This window comes from Leptinotarsa decemlineata, unplaced genomic scaffold (genome assembly GCF_025532065.1).
Source record: "Leptinotarsa decemlineata unplaced genomic scaffold, Ldec_3_MD MMD2_tig00026316_RagTag_RagTag, whole genome shotgun sequence".
NCBI classification, from domain to species: domain Eukaryota; kingdom Metazoa; phylum Arthropoda; class Insecta; order Coleoptera; family Chrysomelidae; genus Leptinotarsa; species Leptinotarsa decemlineata.
The window spans coordinates 2,150,193-2,175,768 of NW_027412685.1; the positions used below are offsets into that span (position 1 = coordinate 2,150,193).

Here is a 25,576-nt window from a genome sequence, read left to right on the forward strand (position 1 = left end):
TACATTTATCACACTAACGAATATATGTAAGAGATTGATCAGTTGATAGCTGACTTGTCTCAATTAGAAACCATCGAAAAAAATGTTCAAGTTCCCGTTTCTCTGAGCAGAACAGAAATGATCGACTCAAGCATTCTCCAAAATACTATCACTCCAATTCTACATTCGTTCAGAAAGTATTCAATTTAATATGTTACAACTCATTCAGCTGAGTCGAAAATATCGCTGTGATTATTACAAAAAACTTGTATTTGTAAATCTTTCTTCTTTATTTCAGTATGGAAAAACTGGAGGTCGTTCTTCAGCAACTATAAAATCTATCACAGATGCAATGACAGACCCACAAATACTCCATATGGTGGATATTTTATTTTATAGTAAATGCCTCAGAGCAGTTATTGCAAAAGCTGATAATCCGCCAACTGATAGAAACTTGATGAATCTCATTAAAACATTTCAAGATTTAAAAGCCGTTGCCAAGAGCAAGGTTTACGTTAGTGGGCAAAAGGAAGAGGCAAGGAACAAGGAACTGAGAAGAGCTTACAAATCCAATGAATTGCTCACTGTTGTTATCGAAGGTATTCATTTCTCTCTCTCCATTAATAAATTCAATGAATGAAATATCGAAATGGTTCACTCAAAACGTCTCATTTATTATGAGGAAGACAACTGAAAATTACTTACCTTCCTCGAAAAACACATGTCAATCTGTGAGAGGTGAATGTTAGAAGTGAACTTATATAACTTATATAGGTATTTTTATTACGTAACATTCGATAACATTACAAGATGTGTTTTTATAACAAAAGCGTCAGGGTCGATAATTTTTGAAGCCATAAAAATAAGAGTAGAGGGAAACCCATTAGAAACGGAGGGGAATATAATGAGAATGAAAGGAAAAATAAATCATGGGCGATCTGATTTCGAGAAGTGGGTTGGGGTTGAGTTTTTAAGGGTAAAAAATGGTTTATCCCGATTTTCGGCAAGACTACAAATCCTATAGAAAAAAGTTGAAATGGAAAGTTGTAAGTAATAAAAAGATCTACAAGTTTTGTATCTACAATTTTCTCACATAACATCAAAATTTATGTGAAAAATTCAGATAACCAAGTTTCTGGTTTTTAATTTTTATTTTTTTAATGAAATTTGGTGAAAACCAATATATGATATGTAATATTCATTTTTTTACCTTGTTTTAAGTTAATATCAAAAAAGCACCCTGATTTTCAATGGAAAATTCAATCAAAATATCAGCTTCATTAGGTATGTTTTTTGTTCGTTAAAATATCTACTTTCTGATGGTGTGAAAAATATATACATCACTTTAGTAAATGTTCTCAGAAAATGCAAAAAACCGAATTCGAAATTTTTTTTCAATAATTTTATGTACAATTTCATCAAAAAAATGTCATTACTGCAATTTTATTCAGTTGAAATGTTCATTCATTTAATTCTAATTACATTCATGTCATAGAAAATCTCATGAAAAATAAATATATACATGTAAATTGTACTATTGAATTTAGTTACTTCATTCAGTTACGTTATTATTTATAATATTTTCAAAATCGTTAATCTTGTTATTTATATATACTTTATCTCGAATTTTATTCACATATCCATTAGTTTTTGTCTATTGGCATTTCTTCATCGTTAGATTCGACAAACCTTTCCAATTCTAGTTGATCTTCGAAATTTTCAAGACCATCATCTTCTTCATCTTCAATATTATTTTCAGTCTGCATTGGTTCTACATCCACAATTTTATCTGAATCAACTACTTCCTCGTATGTTTTTTCTTCCATATTGGAGCAATTTTTAGAACCATGACAATTGTAGCATAAATTTGTACACTTTAAACCATGTTTTCGACAGCCACATTTTAAACTGTTGCACAGCTGCAGCAAATAGTTTTAAACAATGCTTCCGGAATTAATTTCTTTTCTGTAAATTTGGGCATAATGTCACGTTGATGTTGCTTCCAGCCCCAATCTGTTGCTGTCAGTTCGTTACCCAACCAAGTTTGAAGCTGATAATATCTGTTTAAAAAATATGTTTTTCCGTTAACCAGCTGTCGCACCCCTACGAAAGACAACCCTCAGAAGTCGAAACTTGTGCGAGCTAAGGATTAACGAGGTCTTACATTTTAACGTGTAATTCCTGACACGGGTTAGATGACAGCAAGTGATCGTTCGTTCAGACTAGGGCTTGAACCACCGACCAACACGGCAGTCAATTCGAGTGAGTGAACAAAGCACCAACGCCGAACCGCTTGGCCCTGTAATAATGTTGTTCTACTGCTCCTTCTGTGGGTGGAAGGTTTGCCAAAATGAAAGATGATTTAATTTTTCCAATTGATATTTTTTACATCTCAATTGATTCAGTTTTATTTTTTTCATTTTTACATTTATAAATAGATTTGATTAATTGTAATCTATTTTTTTACAGGGTGTTACATAAATATGTTGAAATATTCAAGTCACGTGTTTCTGAGATAATTTTAAGAAAAAACGTCTATAAAAACCTGTGTCCTAAAATGCTTCGTTTCGGAGAAAGAGGGTGTTGAAATTGAATTTTTTGTTCGTTTTTATAAAATAACTTTTGCAAAAAATACGTCATCTACACGAAATTTGGTACTCGAGTTTTTTGAAGTGGAAAATCATAGGTTCGTAATAAATCTCATATAACATCTAGAGGGCGCTGCTGAGGCTCTCATTATTTATTTCAAATTACCCTAAGTTTCTGACAGTAAACTTTTGGTAGTATTCATGAAAAAACCTAATTCCCACACCATTTCCAAGTAAAAAAGGTATACTTCCTCAACAACGCTGAAAGTGATCGTTTTCGAAATATTTAGAATTTTATATATCGATGCATATCATTTTTATGGCCCTACGAAAAGTTGCAGAGAATTTAGAAAAACTGAGTATGTGGTGGATCTCGTCAAAATAAACAACTTTTTCCTATACAACTTTTTTCGAAAAAATCATTCATTTTCGATATACCTACATTTTGTTGAAATTTTTCAAAACATTGTATCTATGGAATTTTTTTTTATTTTGACCCTGTATTGTTATAACGCTCCTTCAAAATCAAATTATGGAAATTTCCACCTGGTTTACCTGATTTTGGATACAAAACCGTCATCTAGCTACAAAGCAATGAACTTTTTAGCCAATTCACATACGAATTTATCTTTTACAAAGGGTATTTATCAGATGTTAATCATCTGACCAATTCAAAAGTAATGAGATCATAATATCTGAATGTAGAATCATATTCAAAATTTGTAGGACTCTATTATGATGAAAATCTTGATTGAAATGAACATCGATTATCGAATATTTTCATAGAATACGAAATCATATTGATCGTATTTGATGAACATATAATGGTTTCATTTATTCTCGATTAAAATATTTGATTTCCATATGAGGATCTGCAAATATCGCAATTCCTGAACCATTAAAAATAGGTCTATCAAATGTATTAATGAACTTCCTCACTTAGAACCAACTGAAAATTTATATAAACGGAAAAGGTTGTCGAATTTAGATCCACTTTGTAAATTGTTAATTAGCTCTTTCATTCACTTCACCATTATAGACGAAAAAAAACAGTATCCAATTCATAATTATCGCTCAGGAATATTTCAAGAATTACATCCAAGCAGATCAAAAACGGAAATTGGAAAACGTTGCATCTTGCATAATGGTGTAATAATTTATAATGAGCTGCCAGCCAAGTTGTGAGATTAATTCATTAGATGACTAGTATTTTCACAGTTAAATGTCTAAATATTTTCAAACACATTTTGAGTTTGAATTCTTCTATAAAAATCATCTAATGTTTCTTGGGGAAGTTGAGATGACGATAATGAAGTTAAATAGCGAAGAAAATATAAATGAAACTGTTTCAAACGTTACAAATATCAGATTTAATATAACCAAATTACCCACTAGGTATATTTTTAGAAATATTTACAAAAATCAATTCATCTTGATATTTCACGATATAATTTTTAGATCTGAAGGAGCAATTGGAAAAACAAAGAAAAGAATTAGGTGATCAGCTGGATCAGAAGGTTGGAATATTCGAAAAGTACCACAAAAAAATGGAAACAATCATGCAAAATTTCGAAATTCAAATGAAGAGAACACTGTGAGTAAAGTAAAAATATTTTTTTTACTGTGGTCTCTTAGGTGTGTGACGAATGAGATTTCTTTATTCGTTGCCCAATCAAAATTTGTACGCTGTCTGTTCAAAAGAAATATTTCTTATTAGTAAGTGGGCTATGCTTGAAGACTGACAGTAATCAAATCTAAAGAAATGAACTTTTAACGTTCAAGCCAGTCTCGAATATACAGTCTCAAATACACGGTAGGTTGAATGGACTGATGTCTATCAGAAAACAACTACTACCCTGGCTAATACCACGAAGGGCATTGGATTATATCCGACAGGCGTCAGTGCAGGAACCTTCACAAAAAATTTCACGCATATGCAATTGGCAATACAACTGAAAGAGTCGTCCTTAAATTTTGGAACGGGCACACTTGCAGACCGGTTTCGGGCTCATTAACTACTCATCAGTGCAAGATAGTGGCCACCATCGACATAAAGTCAATGATATTCCATAATTGAAAATCGGAATTCTTTCAGAGTATTTCATTTCTCTTTCTAAGTTGGAGCGAACAACAAAATTCCACTCCATCTAGTGGACGAGGTACTAACCAACTGCATATCTTCAATTCGCCCGATTGCTCTGAATAATGAAGAAAAACTTTCTTAATAGTCAGTGGGCTATGCTTTTGAAGTTCATTTCTTTAGATTTGTTCACTGCCAGTCTTCAAGCATAGCCCACTGACTAATAAGAAAGTTTTTCTTCCTTATTCAGAAGAATCGGGCAAATTACGGATATGCAGTTAGTTAGTAACTCGTCCACTAGATGGAGTGACATTTTGTTGTTCGCTCCAACTTAGGAAGAGGAATGAAATACTCTAAAATAATTCCGATTTTCAATTATGGAATATCATTGACTATAAGTCGATGATGGCCACTATCTTGCACTGATGAGTGGCTAATGAGCCCGAAACCGGTCTGCAAGTGTGTCCGTTCCAAAATTGAAGGTCGACTCTTTCAGTTGTATTGCCAATTGCATATGCAGGAAATTTTCTGTGAAGTTTCTTGCACTAACGCCTCTCGGATATAATCCAACGCGTTTCGTGGTATTAGCCAGGGGAGTAGTTGTTTTCTGATAGGCGTCAGTCCATTCAATCTACTGTGTAGGTATATTCGAGATTGGCTTGATCGTTTAAAGTTCATTTCTTTCGATTTCAAAAGAAAGCTGTTGAAATTTCATGATATTCTACTCATAAGTTTGTGAGTTATTGTGCTAAGAGTGGCAATACTTGTTATTTTTAAAACAATGATAAGAAAAAATACCTTTCAAGCGAAGCAATGACTTGATACCATAAAACATTCTCAAAATCTCTTTGAATTATCGGAAAGTGATCTTGTGTGAGATAGCTGACATTGTAAATATATCAAAAGAACGTGTTGATTTTATACTGCATGAGCATTTGACTATGAGAAAGCTCTGTTCAAAGTGGGTGGCGCACGAACTCACTGTTGACCAAAAATAAGAACATTTTGGTGATTCTGATCAGTGATTGGACATAACAAACTGAAATTTTGGCGTCGATATGTGATAATGGATGTAAAATGAATCCATCACTTCACTCCGGAATCAAAACGATAGTCATCTGAGTGGAGAGCAACTGATGAACCTCGCCCAAAGAGCCAGAAAGCACAACAATCGGCTGGAACATTTATGGCCTCGGTATTTTGGGTGTAATATTTATCGACTATCTTGAGAGAGGAAATACCATCAACAGTAAATATTATATAGCGTTTTTGGAGCGTATAAAAGTCGAAATTGCGGAAAAACGACCCTATCTGAAGGAAACGAAAGTGCTGCTTCACCAAGACAATGCACAGTATTACAAATCGATGAAAACGATGGCTGAATTCCATGAAATGGGCTTCGAATTGCCCCGCATGTATCATATACGTCAAATTTGGCTCCCAGTGACTACGGGCTATTCACATACCTCAAAAATATACTCACCGGTAAGTTTCTTTCGAATGAAGAGTTTATTGTTGAAACTAGAGCCTATTTTGATGCAATATATGAATAGTTTTAAAAACTGGTATTGAAATGTCAGAGCGGCACTGTAATGATTGTGTGTCTCTTGTTGGAGATTACGTTGGTGAATAAGGCCTACTTTGAACAAAAAAAAACGCCTTTTGTTTCTCAGGCCCGAGATTTTTAAGAACAGATGTTATATTTAAATAAATTAAATAAATTCATAAATTCATGGGAACATCAATGTTGCAGTTTTAGGCCACGTTGTATTGAAGAAAAACGCGCCGTCTTTGAAAATTGACCAAGCCTCTAAAGCGAGTCGTACAATAGTTTTCAGAATCCTTTATCGACAAAAATTTTATTCTCAGATAGTGAAAATGATTGAAAGAGGATGTATTATTAGAAAATATCCTCTCCGAGCGTGCCAACCTTGATATATCTTTGTTATATAACACATGTTATTCGGGTAGCTTCCACCTTGAAAGACAACTAAATCGTTAAAATTTTCGATACTAGAGTGATTCAAATCCCAATATTTTACGCCAAATTTACTCCCAATGTCCCCAAAAACTAAATCATCAGCAAACCTAATTGATGGAGGATATTTGAATTAGATAAATATTTGAGGTGAAATCAGCATCAACAACGACATCCATTTAGATCCTCTATCGTGAAAAAGATTAGTTTTTCCACCTCAACGCGTTGTTATAGTTCAATAGTTCCTCGATAATAACTTTTTGGGTCGATGGATTCGAAGAAGATTTTCTACAGAATGGTTACCTAGATTCCCGATTCCACACCACTAGACTTTTTTGTATGGGTATCAAAAGTCTACGCAGCCAACTATCGCGAATAATTCACATTAAAAAATCAAAAATAATAATAATAAGCAGAAATGGCATCTAACACCTTCTAAGTCCTTCGGTGAGTTGCACCACCACTTACCCGAGCAACTGGTGCAAAACCGGACCGGCAGCCCAGGCACGCCCAAGAGGGAGAACATTATTCGGCCGTGGATCTACAGGGCTAACCACTCGGTAGACTCAAATTTTGGTTCCCAAAAAATTAACAATATCCGCATATTTCCTAAATTATTTCATCCACTACCGCAGACTTTACTAAAACACCATTAAAACTGCTGAAACTCTTTATACTAACATAATAAAGAAAGCAAGCAATAAGTCAAAAAAACATGGTAGATAATTATTGGTCTTCAAGAAATGGTTGAAAGTAAAAATTGGATATTCTATTATCATCCACTATTTTTACCTAAGTAATTGAAGAGAAACTAACTAAAAATATTCACATTCTGTATGATCCACTAGATAATTTAATTGGTTATTATATCAGATAATTTCACTCTTTATGACACAAACCTCTCAGAATTAATAGGGTCATTAGGAAGAAAGAAAACAAACACACTTCAGGAATTGACGACATATCCTTGAATATTTCCGAAAATCTGCTAGATAAAGCTCTTAGCACTATTTAATGAAGAAGTTTTTCCAAATATTCTATAAACTTCTGTTGTGATTCCTCTTCATGAAGGTGGAGATATTGGTATAGTCGAAGTAACCGATATAGTAATCTTAAAGGTGTCGGCGAAGTCAAAGGCCAAAAAAACCGATACGAAGGAATTATGCCGCAACGAATTAGTCCACGTGGACTGAAGAATTGGCGGTTCGTATTGGATAATTTTTACTAACCGAGTTTTATGATTGGCTAAGAGTCATAAAATTAAATTTGAAGTCATGTTACGGTGACCAACAGAATGTAGCGATGAGTACCGCGTTGTGTGAGTTATTAAAGGGGAACTGCTAGAAGGTAGGGGGCACTAAGTATATCTTTTATTTGAACTATATCTCTTTGGACTTTCGATCTATTTCTTTAATGACAATTCGATCTATTTCTTTAATGACAACACTTACAAAAATTATAGATGAACTAGTCTACAAAAGACTAGTGTATTTTGTCGAGAAAAACCAGATATTGAATAAATGTCCGTTTGGATTCCACAGTAGAAAAAACACAAATGATGCCATTTTCCATTACTGTACAGTCTATATAACAAATTAAATGGTGGATATACTGCAGCTACTGTGTTCTGTGGGTGGCGTATCTAAGGCGTTCGACTATGTTAGTCATGGTTCACGGCTTCGGAAACTAAAACAGTATGGTTTAAATCTTATTTGACTGAGCGTAGCCAGACGTCTAGTTATTCTAAGAAAGGTGAAACAAACTATGGAGTTCCTCAAAGCGCAGTTCTTGGTCTACTATTATTTCTTATGTATATAAATTTGGGTATTTTGACGAGTGTGGGGATGTTAACTTCGATATATCGATCAGCTCTGCACTTTGAGAAAATTCTTTCTTCTCGTACGGGGTGATTTGTTCGGCTATGGATTCGCCTACGTTGATTGGAATGGGTTGGCAATTTGTTGTGATATTGCCTTCAATCAGCTGGGTTATGCACTGGTCCTGTGGGTAGTAGTCTTCGATACAGAAATATGTTTCCTCCAATAATGGACACAGGTTTGATTCGAATTGATTTTTCGAAGCTGCTCGCGCCAAATAGGGATATTTGAGGACAAAAATATGGTGGTTTTGGATGATGGGGTACAGGTGATAAAACATAAAAATTTCGTTTCTGATAATTGGAACATGAATTGAGAAAATCAATTTCGTGTTCGAAAATGTAACTTGTGTGCCAAAGAATTGGTAGTTTGACAAAATATTTTCTAATTTTGAAATTTCGCTTTCATCGTAAATTTGACTCAAGTATTTTATCATTTCTTTCAGAACCGAACTGGATATAAATGAATTATGCAAAGCATTCAATTTTGCGAAGGTAATTGCGTCTTCTAGGTTGTCAATGAATGTTATGATATTTTGGCAGAGATCGACAATGGTTTTTTGAATGGCAAGCTGTTTTCGAGCGCTTCTTGATTTGAATTGAGCGTTCGAATGGTTCGATTATAATGATTGATTAATTGTTTTGATAGAGAGGTTTGAAGATGCAATTCGTGAATGATATTTTCTTGATTTTTTTCCAATATTGCAATGGTTTGATCGTAACGCTTTCCGTCATTAGCGTCAAGTGTTCCGAAAAGCAATTTATTGATTTTGCCGATTCCATTGATCATACCACGTTTAACACGAATATGTGGTTGAAGGTTGTCCAGTTTTGTCTGAGTTGTTTGAATGAGATATTCAGTTCTCTGAAGCATATTTTCGGATAGACCATGGTAGGAAATTGGATTGGTAACATTTTCCTTATTGAAATTATTTTTGATTATATTGAAATATATTTTCAAGTTATTTAATTGATTGATAATTGGACTCAAATCGATGTAGTAAGGAAATGTATGTTTACTATAGATAATTTTGGCGTTGCCTAATTGTATGGGAAGAATGGGGTTATGAATGGTATTGATTTGAATGTCTTCGTCACATAGTACTTGAAGTACGTGAAATATTAGGGTCAGGATTGGTAACCTCATTTTCGTCAGTTCCCTGTAACAAAGTTTTTTTGTTAGTCAAGGGCTTTTGGGCAATATTTTTGTGATAGGTTGAATTTGGGTCGGTCTTTTTGTCGTGCTTTGGTCCTGATATATGCTACTTGTTGATCAGAAAAATCAGGGGGTTCATCTCGGTTTTCATTTCTCTTTTCTATACATTTTTCTTTGGTTTGTTGGTTTGTCTGTTATATAGATTGGTACAATTTTTGGGTAGTGTCTTTATGGGCTTGAACGTATTCTGACATAATGATATGATCACTGAGATCGAATGGATTCGTATTATTGATGTGACCTTTCACTACTTCGAACGGGGTGAATTTTGTGACACTATGAATTGAGTTATTGTATCCGAGGAGGGCGCGTTTCATTAATTGCTCAGGGGGAAGATTCTTGTTTTCCTCTCTCAAGCATCGATAATGTTCGATCAAGGTCGAGTGAAACCTCTCCACAGGGGAATTGGAATTGCTATTTTTGGGACTTGTATAATGAAGTTCTATTCTATATAATTTACAGAAGTTTTCTAGTTATTTATTTTTGAACTCAGTACCAGAGTCAGTGGTAATTTTTAGCGGTAATCCATGATGAGAAATGAAATTGAGAAGGCTTTCGAGAACTAGGACACCGGTAAGGGCTCTTAAGGGGTATGCTTGACCATATCGATAATTGTAGTAAAACTTTCGTTCGATATCGTGGATGTTCGAATGATTTTGAAGTGGTAGGAGTGAGATTGAATTTTATGATTGGGGGATTTCGATCATATTCATTCTTTTGACATATTCCGCAGTTATTGACAAAATTTTGGATATCATCAATCATTTTAGGCCAATAAAACCGTGAACTCAGAGATTGTTTCATTTCATTGATACCTCTGTGACACGTTTTTTTTGTATGGTAAAGTTGAAGTTTTTCCTCTTGGTCATTTGATGTTTCCACATCAGTAAGAAATGTGGGACATTCGACAATTTTGAAAGAAGAATTTTTGAAAAGATATTGTATCGTGTTGCTGAAAAGCCTTTGCAATGAAGGGTCCTTAAAGTGTATGTTTGTTTTGGATCAATGTATTTGACGATGTTATTTTTGATGTTTTTTCTCGGTAGTGTGACATATGACCGAAAATTTTCAAATACTTTTTCGATCTTGCACTTCAATTTTTCTATATCCCCAAGTGTGATGATTACCTGGTTTTTATATGTATTTATAGCCCGATCTGAAATGGGAATATTACATGTAGGGTCCTCAAGTGAAGTGTGAACAGTTTCTGAGTCAGAATTTTCTTCTTTTTCTTTTGGAGGAATGATTTGAATGTCAGAAATTATATTGATTTTCTGTGGATTTTTCGGGGGTTCGATAATTTGGAGAACGGTCTCGTCCAATTCGGGGATTTCTTCGGGATTTGTCAATATGACTCTGATTATTTCGTCGACGTCACCTGGATTATTTTGAATGTATAAAGTTTCCAGGGCATTCAAATCGGCGTTGGAAGGGTTTCTCGAAAGGGCATCAGCTGCTTGATTTGACTTGCCTTTTTTGTACTGTATGACGTATTCAAACTCTTCGAGTTTTAAACGCCAGCGTACCAACCTAGAGTTGGGTTCTTTCAATGAAGAGAGCCACTGAAGGGGTTTTTGATCGGAAAATATTGTAAACTTTCGACCGAATGAATAGGGCCGGAAATATTTTCAGCTCCAGACGATGGCAAGAAGTTCTTTTTTGATTGTCGAATAATTGACTTCTGCTGGGTTTAGTGTCCGGGAGGCATAGCATATTGGGTGGTCATTTTGGGATAATATGGCGCCTATTGCGAAATTTGAGGCGTCTGTGGTCAGTTCGAATGGTTTCTCGAAGTCAGGATATGCTAGAACAGGTTCAGACATAAGGATTGATTTGCATGTATTGAAGCAATCAATGAAGTCTTTCGTGTGCTCTACTTTTTCATTTTTCTTTAGACATTTGGTCATGGGTTTTGTGAGTCTGGCGAAATTCTTAATGAATTTCTGATAATAGCCCAATAGTCCCAAAAATGATTTTATATCTTTTCGAGTCTTTGGAATTGGGAAATTTTTGATAGCCGTGATTTTTAGGGGATTAGGTTTGATACCTTCGGGTGTAATCACATGTCCTAAAAATTCGACTTCTTTTCGAAGGAATTCCGATTTATCTAATTGAATTTTCAAACGAGCTTCACGCAATTTGGAAAATACCAATTTGAGGTTTTGAATGTGCTCCTGAAGTCCGGTGCTGAATATGATGAAGTCATCCATGTAGACCATGCAGATTTTATTTTGCAAGTCTTTGAGGACCTCATTCATTACTCGTTGAAAGCTTGATGGTGCGTTTTTGAGACCAAACGGCATCCTCAAGTACTCATAATGACCATGATCCACATTAAATGCGGTTTTTTCGATAACATTTTGGGCCATTTCAATTTGGAGGAACCCACTGGCCAGATCGAGGGTAGTAAAATATTGAGCACGTCTCAATTTATCCAATATGTCATTAATATTGGGGATTGGGTATCGATCATCTATAGTTTTTTTCGTTGATTTTACGATAATCAACACAACTATTCTCCATTTTTGTTTACCAGATGAATCGAGTTTTTTGTGCACGATCCAAATGGGGGACGACCACGGGCTACAGCTGGGTCGTATGATATTTTTCTCAAGCATATCATTGATCTGACGTTCGACTTTTTGTCTGTGGACGTATGGATACCTATATGATTTGGTGTGTACCGGTATTTCATCTGTAGTCCTTATCTCATGTTTGATTTTTTAAGTAAATGTCAACCCGTCTCCTGGTTTGAGAAAGATATCCGAATACTCTTTGCATACTCTGATTATAGCGATCTTTTCCTCTGAATTCATGTGGTCAATGTGAATTAAGTCTGCGAAGCCGACCTGAAGGTCGGCTTCGTATGATACGGAATGGTCATCTGTCTATTTGTCGGGGTTTGTGAAAGATTCGAGGGTGAATATTTCGTATGTCGAGGATACAAATTGGGTGACAGGTAGGGGTTCAAGTAAGTTTACTGAAATTGTTTTATTGGTGGGGTTTTGAATTTCAATCAGGGCATACCCGTTTTTGGCAATAGTCAATATTTGGGGAATAATGAGATTATTCATAGTTCCTTCGATTGTCAAAATTTCGCCTTCATACACACTCACTGGCAGATTTTTTATCATCTTTTCCAGCGGGTTTACTGAAAAAGAAACACTGAAATCTGAAGGTTGTCTGAATTTGAAAGGTATTTCAATATTTTTTCCTATCAATTTCATATTAATCAAATCGATATTGAGGTTCATGTTTATTAAATCTGTCAGTCCTAAAACGCCATCGAAATAGTCATGAAAATCGAATAAGATGAAATCAATTTCATAATCCGTATTAAATTCAGAAAAGGCTGGTATTGAAGCTTGATATCTGACCTCTTGACAACCAGTTGCCGTTTTTATAATGGTATTGGAGTGATATATTTTATCTGAAAATAATTTTTCAATTATCGAAGGTTTGATTATCGATCGAGAGCTTTCCGTATCGATAAGTAGTTTGAATTTTGGGTTGTTGGTTTCTACATATGGTAAGGCATTATTGCATGAGAGATTGATTTCAGCTAGGTCGATTGGTCCCGTTGGCTCGCCGTCTGAAAATTTGCGATTTCGTCAGAGTCTAAAATGTCATCGTTTGAGATACAAGGTGGTTGTTGATCGAATTCATTTTCGAAATAATTGCCTTGATCAGGGCTTTCGTCTGTATTGGGGTGTTCATAATATTGATATTGGTTGGTAGGTTAATCATAAAAATCTATCGGGTTTTCATATTCATTTGAAAATAATTCCTCTGAAATGAAATTTGGGTTTTGATTCTGCTGGAAGAATCGTGGTTGGTTTTGGAATTGGTTTGAACCATATTGCGTTCTGAAGTTGGTCCTGGGGTCTTGCCGGTATTGAGGAATTTGTTGGTGGGACATCCTAGTGGGGTTTCTAGAAGTAGTCGACATGGGTTCAGGTTTTGGCAATTGGTTTGGAGAAATTTGTTTGGGTTTGAAGACATTTTGAGGGGTACCAAACACTTCTCGATTAGTAGGATATTTTCGGGGTGGTAGTTGCCCGGGTTGGACATTTATTGGTTGATTGGGCCAAATGGGTCTCGGAGAGAAGTTTGAGTTCGAAAAATTGGTGTTGGGATAATTGAATTGTCTCTGTGATTGATTTGGTATTGTTTGTTGAACGGTGGTGTTCGTTGAGACATTGGTCATGTGGGTATGTCTGTTGGTATGAGTATTGAATTTGGTTCTATAGTTATCTTGGGCGGTGCCATATAACTTTTCAAAATTTTCGTATTCGTTCACATACGCCATTGCGTCTTCAAGAGAATTTGGGTTTTTAAGATGTAAATTATTTCTGAGAATACCTGTACATCCAGCAATGAATGTACCAAGTGCAACCTTATCATAATGTGTTATTTGACAAAGTTTCTGTTCTCTACTCAAATTAGAATCATTACTGATTCTCTGTACCATGCTACTTCTAATCAGTTACAACCTACTTCCGAAACTGAGTAAGTCTTCACCTTTATGAGGTCGACTCCTCGTTAGTTCCAGAACGAGACAATCTATATTCCTACGATCAGAAAAACACTGTTTCAGAGCATTTTTCAAACTTTCCCAAGTATTGAGTTCTGGTCGATTTCCAACCATGTATTCTGCTTTCCCGATCAATTTTTCCTGGATGCATTCAAAGACATGTTTGTTCAAAGATGCATCGTTGAATGTTTCATAGGTGTTAATCAATGAATCGCACCTATCAATAAATTTATTAAGTGCGTTCCTGTCACCATCGAAAGGTTTCAGGTTATTAGGTCGAGACTTGAAAAGATCCCAGTTCATTTGAACATTTTGTTGCTGTGGTAGAGCCATTGTAATTATTGGTAATAGTAGTTCAGGTTCGGAATTACTTTCGCTAACTACTGAATTTTTTGTACTGATAAATTACCTAGTCTATTCAAAGTATCGTCAAGTTCGTTCATGAATCAATATTCAATCAATAATTCTGTATTATTGACTTCAGATTCGAATTTATTGAAATTTCTTAACAAAAATTCACAAAATTGATTTTTTTTTCTTCCTAAATTACTCGTCTAGTATAGACGCCGTTTTTGTTCGCAATGAACTGTCCTAAATTATCTTCACCGAAATCCTTATGCAGAGGGTTCAGTAAAGGCGAAAAGGAAATTTGGCACTTACAGTTATTTTGGTGGTCCAGAATCTTGTAGTCGCCAGTTCCTCCTCCAATGATTCTTTGTAGCCTCCAGAAGTAGGGTCGTTTCTTGGTCCGTCCGGTACAATCCTCGATGGATCACGATTTTTCGAATTTGTGCTTAAGAAGTAGACACTCCAAGTCACGAAAAATTACTTTTAACGCACTGCACAAATCCTATCGACTGCGCCAGTTAAATACTTTGAACGGAGAATTGTGTTTTAAAAAAATATTTATTTCATAAATGTACAATTGGAAACGACTTTCCCTATCAAGAGTTACAAATAGAATGAATAAAAATGAACGTTAAAATGATCAACGTCGCCTCGCAAGTCCAGATAAGGATTTCTTGGAAAACCGCTGTCAGCAGATCATGTTTCCGTGAGAGCAGCAATCCGTGGGAACGGTCGTTCCATAACTCGTAGTTTGCTTCAAATGTTTCATTACCAGTTTACAAGTTGACTATTGACAGTGATTTGAAATTTGAAGAGGTCTCAAATCAAAGTCATCCTCTGGGTCTTAACCTAAGAGGCTGACATCTTAGTAGTTAAGATTTGCAGCTGCCAAAGTTACATATCACTCTCTCATATAATCTTACCTTCGATACGGAATCCCTTTCTGCGGTATCAAAAACTCTTTCATTTATAATGGGTTGAAAATATTCAATCACATCCTATCGTATCTAGAAGGTGCATGTAATAACAGGAACTTCAGGGAAGTTTTGAAGGATTTTTTCTGTGAGAGAGCCTATCATATTTTATCAGAGTACTATCAAGATACTTTTTGATTTCACTTGTGTGTGACTCTCAATAACATAAATTGTTACTAGAGTAGTGAGCCCGCGTGAAGAAGGTACATGGCAAGAATGCATGCTCTGTGGTGTGAAACACAAAATCTTAGAGATTACGTATCCTATTTTCGGCGGCAGGGCTATACAGGCTGATTCACGGTGGATGGCACATTAGACGTTTCTGGTGAACCAGACAACGGATCACTTTGAAAATTCAATGGAGGACATATTCGGACATTCTCTAGCCAACTAAGATATTTTCGACGATGCGGTGTTGCCGCTTCTATTAGAAAGCAGTAGCAACTTTGATTTTTCAAATGGAACACTCTGTATATAATATTATTTTTGGAATCTCCAACAATTGCCCGACAACTTTTCTTGATATTTCCCTATACCTATCTGTTACTGTTTTCGAAATAAAAATTAATTTCAATTTTTTTCTTCGAAAATCATGACTTCTAAAAATGCCGATATCTTTTAGTTAAGAAGTACTATGATATCGAAATTTGGTTTGGAGTTTGGTGATACTTGGACACTTCCCACACGTCAGCCTAATCTCCGTTACTTCAATACAGGGTGGTAAAAAAATACAGTTTTTTCGTTTGCTTGAAAAAGTTGCTGAAATTTGATTATTTTAAAAGGAACACCCTGTATATTATTGAAAATTCGGAAAGCTGCTGAAATTTGCTTTCTTTCTATGTATATCATACCTATACCTAACTAGTCAAGTTTCGGACTTATGAACATTCGGACTTCCATTCGGTATTTGGTAAGCAGGCCATGATTACTATTTGACAGTAGCGTTGTGACATTCTCCTAATAATATCGACATTTTTGTCACTTCAGAAGTTGCAAATACCTTCAAAACGATGGAACAAAACTATTCAAACGAAGTTCTTATGAATTTGTTTATTATTTTTGGAGAGTGTGACAAAATTATCAGCAGAACATGTAGAAAATTCAATGAAATGTATCCGAATCTACCGCCAATGAACCTCAAGAAATTTAAACGAATTCAGAACAATTTCAATATGTTTGGATAAACTTTAAAAAAGCACCAAGAAACTTGAAATTGGAAATATTGATATGAATAATTATAAAAAAGTAAAACAATCATGTGGAATATTTCAAAATATGTTCGAATCGCTGGCCGTTCACTTCCAAGCACTTTAAAATGCGGGTGTTGACTGCTTTCGTGGTGGCAGATCTGATTTCATTGGGATCCAAATATTCAAATGTTTGGGCAATCCTTTCAACAATTCATCTCTCGAACGCACGGGTATTTTGTAAACTTTCTCTTTAAACATTCCCCACAAATAAAAATCTAATGGTTTAAGATCGGGTGATCTCGCTGGCCAATTCCATGGTCCCAAGCGCCTCATCCACCGATCGTCAAATAGTCTATCCAGTTCTGCGTTCACTTCTCTTGTGCAATGTGCAGGAGCTCCGTCCAGTTGGTACCAACAGTTTCGATAATCTTCGAGTGGCAGATTATCCACGAAACTGTCTACAGTATTCTCCAAAATATTCAGGTAGCTTCTGGATGCTAATGACTCCTCGTATATCACGTACCTCAATTTGTTGTCCATCAACATGCAGAAGACATTAAAACTAAATTTTTCTTGAAATCCGGCTTCTTTTGTGACGTGAGGATTTTCACTGGACCAATAATGACGATTTTTTCTATTGAAAATCCCTTCTCTCGAAAATTTCGATTCATCAGTCCAAATAATTTTATTTAAAAAAAGTGGATCTTCTTGAATGCGTGTCAACAACATTTCACAAAATTCTACTCTCTGTTGAGGATCTTGAGGCTTCATTGCTTGAATTTTGGTGAATTTATAATCATGCATTTTATGTCTTCGCAAGATTCTTTGAACCGATGAAAATTTTATACCCAAATCTTCTTCAGCACTTCTTATCGATGACTCGGGAAATGCGTGAAAATATGCTAAGACATTAATCTGGTTGTCTTCGAAAGTTACGGGTCGAAGCAAGTTTCTTGGTGCTTTTAAAGTTGATCCAAATGCATTGAAGTTTTTCTGAATTCGTATAAATTTCTTGAGGTTCATTGGCGGTAGATTCGGATACATATCATTGAACTTTCTACATATTCTGCTGATGATTTTGTCACACTGTTCAAAAATAATAAACAAATTCATAAGAACTTCATTTGAATAGTTTTGTTCCATCGTTTTGAAGGTATTTGCAACTTCTGAAGTGACAAAAATGTCGATATTATTAGGAGAATGTCACAACGCTACTGTCAAATAGTAATCATGGCCTGCTTACCAAATACCGAATGGAAATACTATTCTGAAGGGACATTTTCACAAATAAATGTTCATAAGTCCGAAACTTGACTAGTTAGGTATAGGTATGATATACATTGAAAGAAAGCAAATTTCAGCAGCTTTCCGAATTTTCAATAATATACAGGGTGTTCTATTTAAAATAATCAAATTTCAGCAACTTTTTCAAGCAAACGAAAAAACTGTATTTTTTTACCACCCTGTATTGAAGTAACGGAGATTAGGCTGACGTGTGGGAAGTGTCCAAGTATCACCTAACTCCAAACCAAATTTCGATATCATAGTACTTCTTAACTAAAAGATATCGGCATTTTTAGGAGTCATGATTTTCGGAGAAAAAAATTGAAATTAATTTTTATTTCGAAAACGGTAACAGATAGGTATAGGGAAATATCAAGAAAAGTTGTCGGGCAATTGTTGGAGATTCCAAAAATAATATTATATACAGAGTGTTCCATTTGAAAAATCAAAGTTGCTACTGCTTTCCAATAGAAGCGGCAACACCGCATTGCCGAAAATATTTTAGTTGGCTAGAGAATGTCCGAATATGCCCTCCATTAAATTTTCAAAGTGATCCGTTGTTTGGTTCACCAGAAACGTCTAATGTGTCATCCACCGTGAATCAGCCTGTATAGCTCCTTCCCAGCTTGCTAACGAAGTAACATAAGCTAACATAAGTATACTATAAAGATGTTCATACTATAGTAGAAATGACAGTTTTATCATCCGTTGACATAGCTGGAGAGGAGACTCTAATCATGCTACCAATGGAAATGATCAGAACACGCAGGGCGCTCCACATAATTAGATCCCTGAAGCCATAAGGACTGGCTTGTTTGGATGTGGAGTCTCATAGTGTTTTAACAGAAGAGGCTGACATCTGGCAAATTCACACCACCGTGTATAGTATCGTCCAATCGCTTTCAGAATCCGAACGACGGCCTTGCGGTTCGGAAGATAGAACGGCAGCTACACAAGATGTAGGCGATACGCGTCTCGTATCCAATGTGTGATGGATTACAGAACGGCCAGCGTGCCTTTCACGCTCGCAGTGCGGCGAATAGCCGCCAAACTACGCCGTATCCATCACACTTTGAGTCACAGCGGTCTACTGACAACCAAATATCATTGCCTTGATAGAGTACGAATGCTAGTGGCTGCTAAGAAGTCATATAATAGTAGTAGATTCACTCATGAATACTAATGGACATATTCAGTGAAAATTCAATTGGTAACTCAAGTTAAATTATATTTGATTCTCATCCATGTTGCTGAATCAATAGAATAGTGAAATGTAAATCAGTCAGGTTTTTTATCAAAAGGAAATAAGCCAGATCATTGACTGATTTAAAATTTGGATATGTACCCAATAATATTTGAAAGGGATGTACTCTCAAAGGTTAATCGAAGCCTCCTGAAGATTGAGAAACTGATCACAAAAAACAAATTTTTTGAGGAAAGTAGTAATTGAATTGATTATACTAATTATCATTTACAGGCACAAATCGGAAGAAATAATGATGCACAAAACCATAAAAAGTGATGCCAAACAAGCAGAACTCTCGGAAGAAGCCAAGAAATTAGTTAACCAATATGAAACTCTGTTAGCGGATCATTTGGATGTAGAGAAAGCTGCTAGATCCAAAAGATTCAAAACAGAAACACAATTGCAAAACTGGTTGGCTAGTTATGATCAAGATATTGGAGAGAGGCAAACACAATATGAAGTTCTTAAGAAAGAGTGAGTAATTCATAAACATTAAGGTGAAAAAAATAATTTTTCGAGTTAATGAATCTTTTCTTATTGAAATATCAAAAAAAATTATTTTTATTTTACTATGATGCAATGAAAATCCTTTTTTTGTATAACAAGTTGTATTTATTCTATACATTTTTATTCATTTATTTTTTATCCCATTAGACAAACACCAAATTTGGATGGGATATGTCAATAGCAATCACAAAAAATCAATGATTAAAATTTTATAAATTGAAATAAAATGAAATATATCAACTTAACAGAATAAGATTTGTTTAGAATCAGTCATCACAATATAATTGATCAGAATTGGTCGAGGCGACCTACATAAATATTAAATCTACTTATTTAGCATGATCGCATGGAAACATTTAGTACAAAATGTTATAAGTTATGAAAACAATAACAACACTCAAACATATTCTGCCGATGAAACCTGCTGTAGAATAGAAGTTTACTAATTGAGTGTTTCACATATTTAATTTTGATCTTCTGAGCCTAAAGGATTTGATTTGACAGTTTCTTGGTGGTCCATTGTAGATTATCGGGATCAAAGTAGTCCAAATTGATTTTGGGGAGGCGATCTCAAATTGATTTTTACAAAATTCTGCTGTGGCTTTCCCTATGACCGTTTCAATATGTTTCTAATTTTCATTATAATTCAAACTATAATCTTCATTAGCTGTGATTTTTTAACTCATTTTTTCAATATCGCAATCATTTTTATATATCTTTATTCTTTATCTGAAGTTGTCTCTTTAAACTGACTAAATAATTTATCCATATCAATATTTGGTGGAATTATGTCATTTGAAAGTTTTAATTTTGTTTGTAGATCCTCTATATCTCAATCATAAATTATTTCATAATATGCACCGGATAAACAGAAATACTCTGCAAATCGAATACGAAATTAGTGATCATGAATTCGAACGTTTATAAGTTGTTGAAACTTCATCTGTATTACAAATAGTTCTTGTGATTTTCTATCATATGACTACAACTTGGCAAATCTAGTTGTGCCTCTAAATATCGAGGAACTCATGTCGTATAGTAAGTTGAGAAATAGGTCTGTGTGGTAATCTCTGACTTATTTGTTGTCTTTAGAAATGCATTCGACCAGTAAACTGAAAAACAAAGTTATCTGTGGGCAAAGCACAGAAATTGTTGAATAACATATTGAGATGTATGTAAGCGGGAGCAACGGAAGATGAAATGACAATTTCACTTGCAAAGGTAAGAATTGATAGTAATGATGAGTAAAATTGTCACAAATATAGTATTTTAATTTTGATAGTTGAAGAAAGAGTAGCTCAAGCTACAGGGGTTTGCGTGCAAAATATGCGAAAAAAAGTCAGAGATGAAAAAAATAGAAGATGGTGAGAAAAAACTTTTCAACTCCATTAGGAAAAAAGATGTATTAAAAATTCTAAAATGTAATGGGCGATGCTGATATGACAATTTCACGCAGATGCATAATTCATTTCCATATCAAAGAGAAACGACTTTCTACGCTTAAAGAAATTCATAAAAATATCATCCGAAATATTGACTTCTATTAGGGTAACAGGATGTCTGCGAAAAACATTCATAAGCTTGGATTTCGATAAAGGAAGGTTGAAAATGAGAGAGAAACTTTGATGAAATGATAGCTTATTCGACTACTTGGTATATAATTCTTGAAAAAAATATGGACCTATAGAGAAGAATATCGACCTATTATTCATATTTTTGAAACATATATTCACGCTACACACACGAACCACAAAGATTGAAGTAGTCATACTATGGAAGTTCTAAAAAAACCTGTTAGTGAGGCAACGTCTGATCATAAAACATACAGGTGGTGAGCCTGGATTTGTGTCTAATGCTTACATTGAATGACAATCAAATTGTAATACAGGGGATTATCACAACGAGATGAATTTTGACAATTATAAAAAATAGGTATCGGAACAGTTGAATTTTGACAATTATAAGAAATAGGTATCGATATAGGTGATTCCGAATTTGCGTTGTGGTGATCGAAAATGTACCATACTATAATTTAAAGAAACAATATTCCAATAGATTGCTTTGCTGACGATAGCACACTTGTCGCGTCGATTTAGATTGCAGGATATCGGCTACGAAGGCTCATCTTCACCGGCAGCAGGAGGTTGCATATCTTCATGAGGATCTAGAGGTGATTTCGAATTGGAATGAAAGTAACCAGGTTCAATTCAATGCCACAAAAACCCAGGAATCGGTTTTCACCAAGAAGATGAATGTCTACGAATCGGATGTAATAACGTCAGGTCCGACAATTCCGCTTTCTGCTTCGATAAGTTTGTTGTGAGGTTAAAATGGACACCAATTTGTCTTGGCACAATCATGTCGCTGAAATTGCAAAAGTTGCTTCTCAAAAGATTGAAACACGGTTCCGAACCAGAAAACTATACACACCTCAGCAACTTTTCATGCTTTATAAAGGTCAGATTTCATTCAGAAAAGAGCCATCCACCTGATTGGGGATGCGAACATCCCGTGCAACCTTGATAGCCTGGAACATCGAAGAAAGGTTGGAGATTTGTCTCTCTTCTATACAGGGTGTAACTGAATAAGTGTAATACATATAAGGAGATGATTCCTCATCCAAAAAAAGATAAAAAGATAGGATCTTCCATATGAAGAAACTTCATTGAAGCATCCCTTGTTAAGATACAACCCCTTGAAGGGAGTACATAAAATTTGTATAACAATTTTTTTCACAACCACTGAAAAAGTCACAATATTGAAAATAACTTGACGTTTTGTACTACATAAAAGACACTTGGCCAGTAATTTATTTGTTTCACCCCATGGTTGTAACGGGTGGAAAACGCAATCCCTAAAATTTATATCCAATGTAACTTTTTGTCTTATTATTTGTTTACCATTTAAAAATTTATTTCCGATAGCCCGTTTCATTCTAAACAAAAAATGTCTCTTGGGTTTTTTGCCCAAAATAAACTAGTTCGCAGCAAAAAATTATTTTACGAACAACTACAGAGATACATCTTCATAAATGCGAACTGGATTCATTGTTATTTTGTAATGAGTAGCTGCATTAAACAATTAAAGGGTAATAAACAAAACTAATTTATTAATAGCAAAACACACAACATGTAGAAATTATAGTAAATGTTCAATATGTCTACCTTCAGACATTACGCATGCGTCTAGACATCGGCGCATGGAGCCACGTATTTGCTCAAATATTCCTGGAGTCTCTCTGATTACCCTGCACGCATCGATGATGTGGTTTCTTAAGTCCTCTACATCGCGAACAAGAGTACGATGAACCAAATGCTGTAAATGACCCCAAATAGAGAAATCGAGAGGATTGAGATCCAGGAATCGAGCGGGCCAGTTCTGTGGTCCTCCTCGACCTATCCACTGATTTATCATATATTTCAGTTAAATGCTAACGTGCTACTTGACTAAAATGGGCGGGAGCCCCATCATGCATAAAAAGCATATCCCTTCTGACGCCCAAAGGAACTTCCTCCAGCAGTACTGGATGCACTTCTCTTAAAAATTGAACGTATGCCTCAACATTTAATCGAGGAGGTAAAAAAGAAGGCCCAATTAAATGATCCTCAATAACTCAGAGCCACACATTAAGAGAAAACTGTTCTTCTGTCGAATGAACCATATTCTCGTAATCGTTGATGAAGTCGAGCAAATATTCTATGTGAAGGATGCTGCCGTTGATTCCCCTGCGACAGACCGTTAACGTAATGCGTATCAGCCATTTCCTCGTTTGTGTATGCCATTTTGATAACAAGTGGATTATTAAAGTAACAAATTAAAAACAGGACAACAACACACAATTAGTATTAATTCAATTTCGAAAATTCACAAACTGACAGTGTCATACCAATTTAATTGTCACTATCGCTAATAGATACCTACTAGATGGATTATTTTCATATTTTCGTATTCATGACGATGTGTCTCTGTAGTTGTTCCTAAAATAATTTTTTGCTGCGAACTGGTTTATGTTGGACGAAAAACCCAAGAGACATTTTTTGTTTAGAATAAAACAGGCTATCGAAAATAAATTTTCAAATGGTAAATAAATAATAAGACAAAGAGTTTCATTGGAAATAAATTTCAGAGGTTGCATTTTCCACCCCTTACAACCATGGGGTAAACCAAATAAATTTGTGGCTAAGTGTCTTTTTAGTAGTGCAAAACGTCACATTAATTTCAATATTGTAACTTTTTTAGTACTTGTGAAAAAAATTGTTTTACAAATTTTATGTACCCCTTTGAGGGGCTGTATCTTAACAAGGGATGCTCTAATGAAATTTCTTTATATGAAAGATCCTATCTTTTTTCTGATGAGGAATCACCTCCTTGAATGTTTTACACTTATTTAGTAATACCCTGTATATACTTTCACGGGGAGTGTTCAAGTGAATTGGCATATTTGATTCCACCTAGAGCGGTACATATCAGAAATACGCGACGGACTGTGGCTGCTCATCGTAATGCGGTTCCACTAAGCACACCTTGAATTTCACTGATTGAGAACTATTTCATTTGGAGAACTGTGGAATAAACTTCCTGATGGATTTAATCTCCAGCGATTCAAATCCAATATGAATCATTACTGTGGCACAGGCACCGCTCTGAGAGCGCCTCAAGGATTTTCGTGAAGTGCTTGTGTTTTGTCCTCAAAAAAAAAATTAATCGATGAAATGCCAAAGACATCGATCAAAAAAGCCGATATGTAGTCATGGTCATCAGAGAGAAATATTCCATTTCATCTCAAAATGAAATTCATTGATAGAAAAAAATACACGCGATGTTAAACTGAGGAAAAATGTTGTAAATTTTAGGAAAAAATGGATAACTCCTGCTTTGTATGAATCCATCAAGAAAAAAAGTGAAATGCACACAAAATTACTGAGAAACCCTGAAAATCATGTCTTGAGAGAAGAATATAATTTATATAGGAATAAGCTGAACAAGCTCACAAAAACAGCGAAAAAGAACTACTCGAAAAAAATTATAGATAAAAATAGGCTCAAAAGGGCTTTGGGAGTATGTTAATAATATTTGCAATAAAACTTGAAACGAAACCAAAATAGAAAAAATCAAACTAGAAAATGGAAAAATAGTACAGAACAATAGACGAATCGCTAATAGTTTCAATTACCATTACAGTACAATAGGAAAAAAATTAGCTGATGGAATTTCAGTACCTCACAATTTCAATGAATCTGAAAATACTTTGCAAGACACCATGTATCTTTGCGACACTGATGAAAATGAGGTTCATAAAGTAATCATGGAATTAAAACTTAAAATCACCAGGTCCCGATAACATCCGTTCGGAAACACTGAAGGCTATATCTAATGAAATCAAAAAACCTCTGGCTTACTTGATAAATAGATGCTTTGATACAGGGTGTTTTCCAAGAATCCTCAAAATTGTAATTATCAAGCCACTCTACAAGGCTGGAGATAAATTGAACATAATCAACTACAGACCGATTTCACTCATCTCAAATTAAGCGAAATAATTGAAAAAATACTCAAAATGAGACTTCTGAGCTTCTTGAACAAACATAACATCATTTCTAGCTCTCAGTTGGAAAGTCAACAGAAGATACGATCTATTATCTCACAAGTGATATTTATAATGTATTGGACAAAAAAACCTGCCTTATGTATCTTTGTCGACCTTTCAAAAGCCTTTGATACGGTAATTCATGAGAAGCTTCTGAACAAACTAGAATGCTATGGGTTAAGAGGAAAT

At 34.9% G+C, this 25,576-nt stretch overlaps 1 protein-coding gene across 4 annotated transcripts in view; it reads left to right on the plus strand.

Moving 5' to 3' along the window:
* The window catches only part of LOC111511223 (uncharacterized), a 63,728-nt gene that overhangs the window by 20,471 nt on the left and 17,681 nt on the right, over nucleotides 1-25,576 (plus strand). For all 4 annotated transcript variants that reach the window (XM_074181792.1, XM_074181789.1, XM_074181790.1 and 1 more), the window contains exons 3-5: nucleotides 278-578; nucleotides 4,026-4,161; nucleotides 19,525-19,767. In XM_074181792.1, coding sequence (XP_074037893.1) covers nucleotides 278-578; nucleotides 4,026-4,161; nucleotides 19,525-19,767 — 680 coding nt within the window. The remainder of the gene's footprint in view (nucleotides 1-277; nucleotides 579-4,025; nucleotides 4,162-19,524; nucleotides 19,768-25,576) is intronic.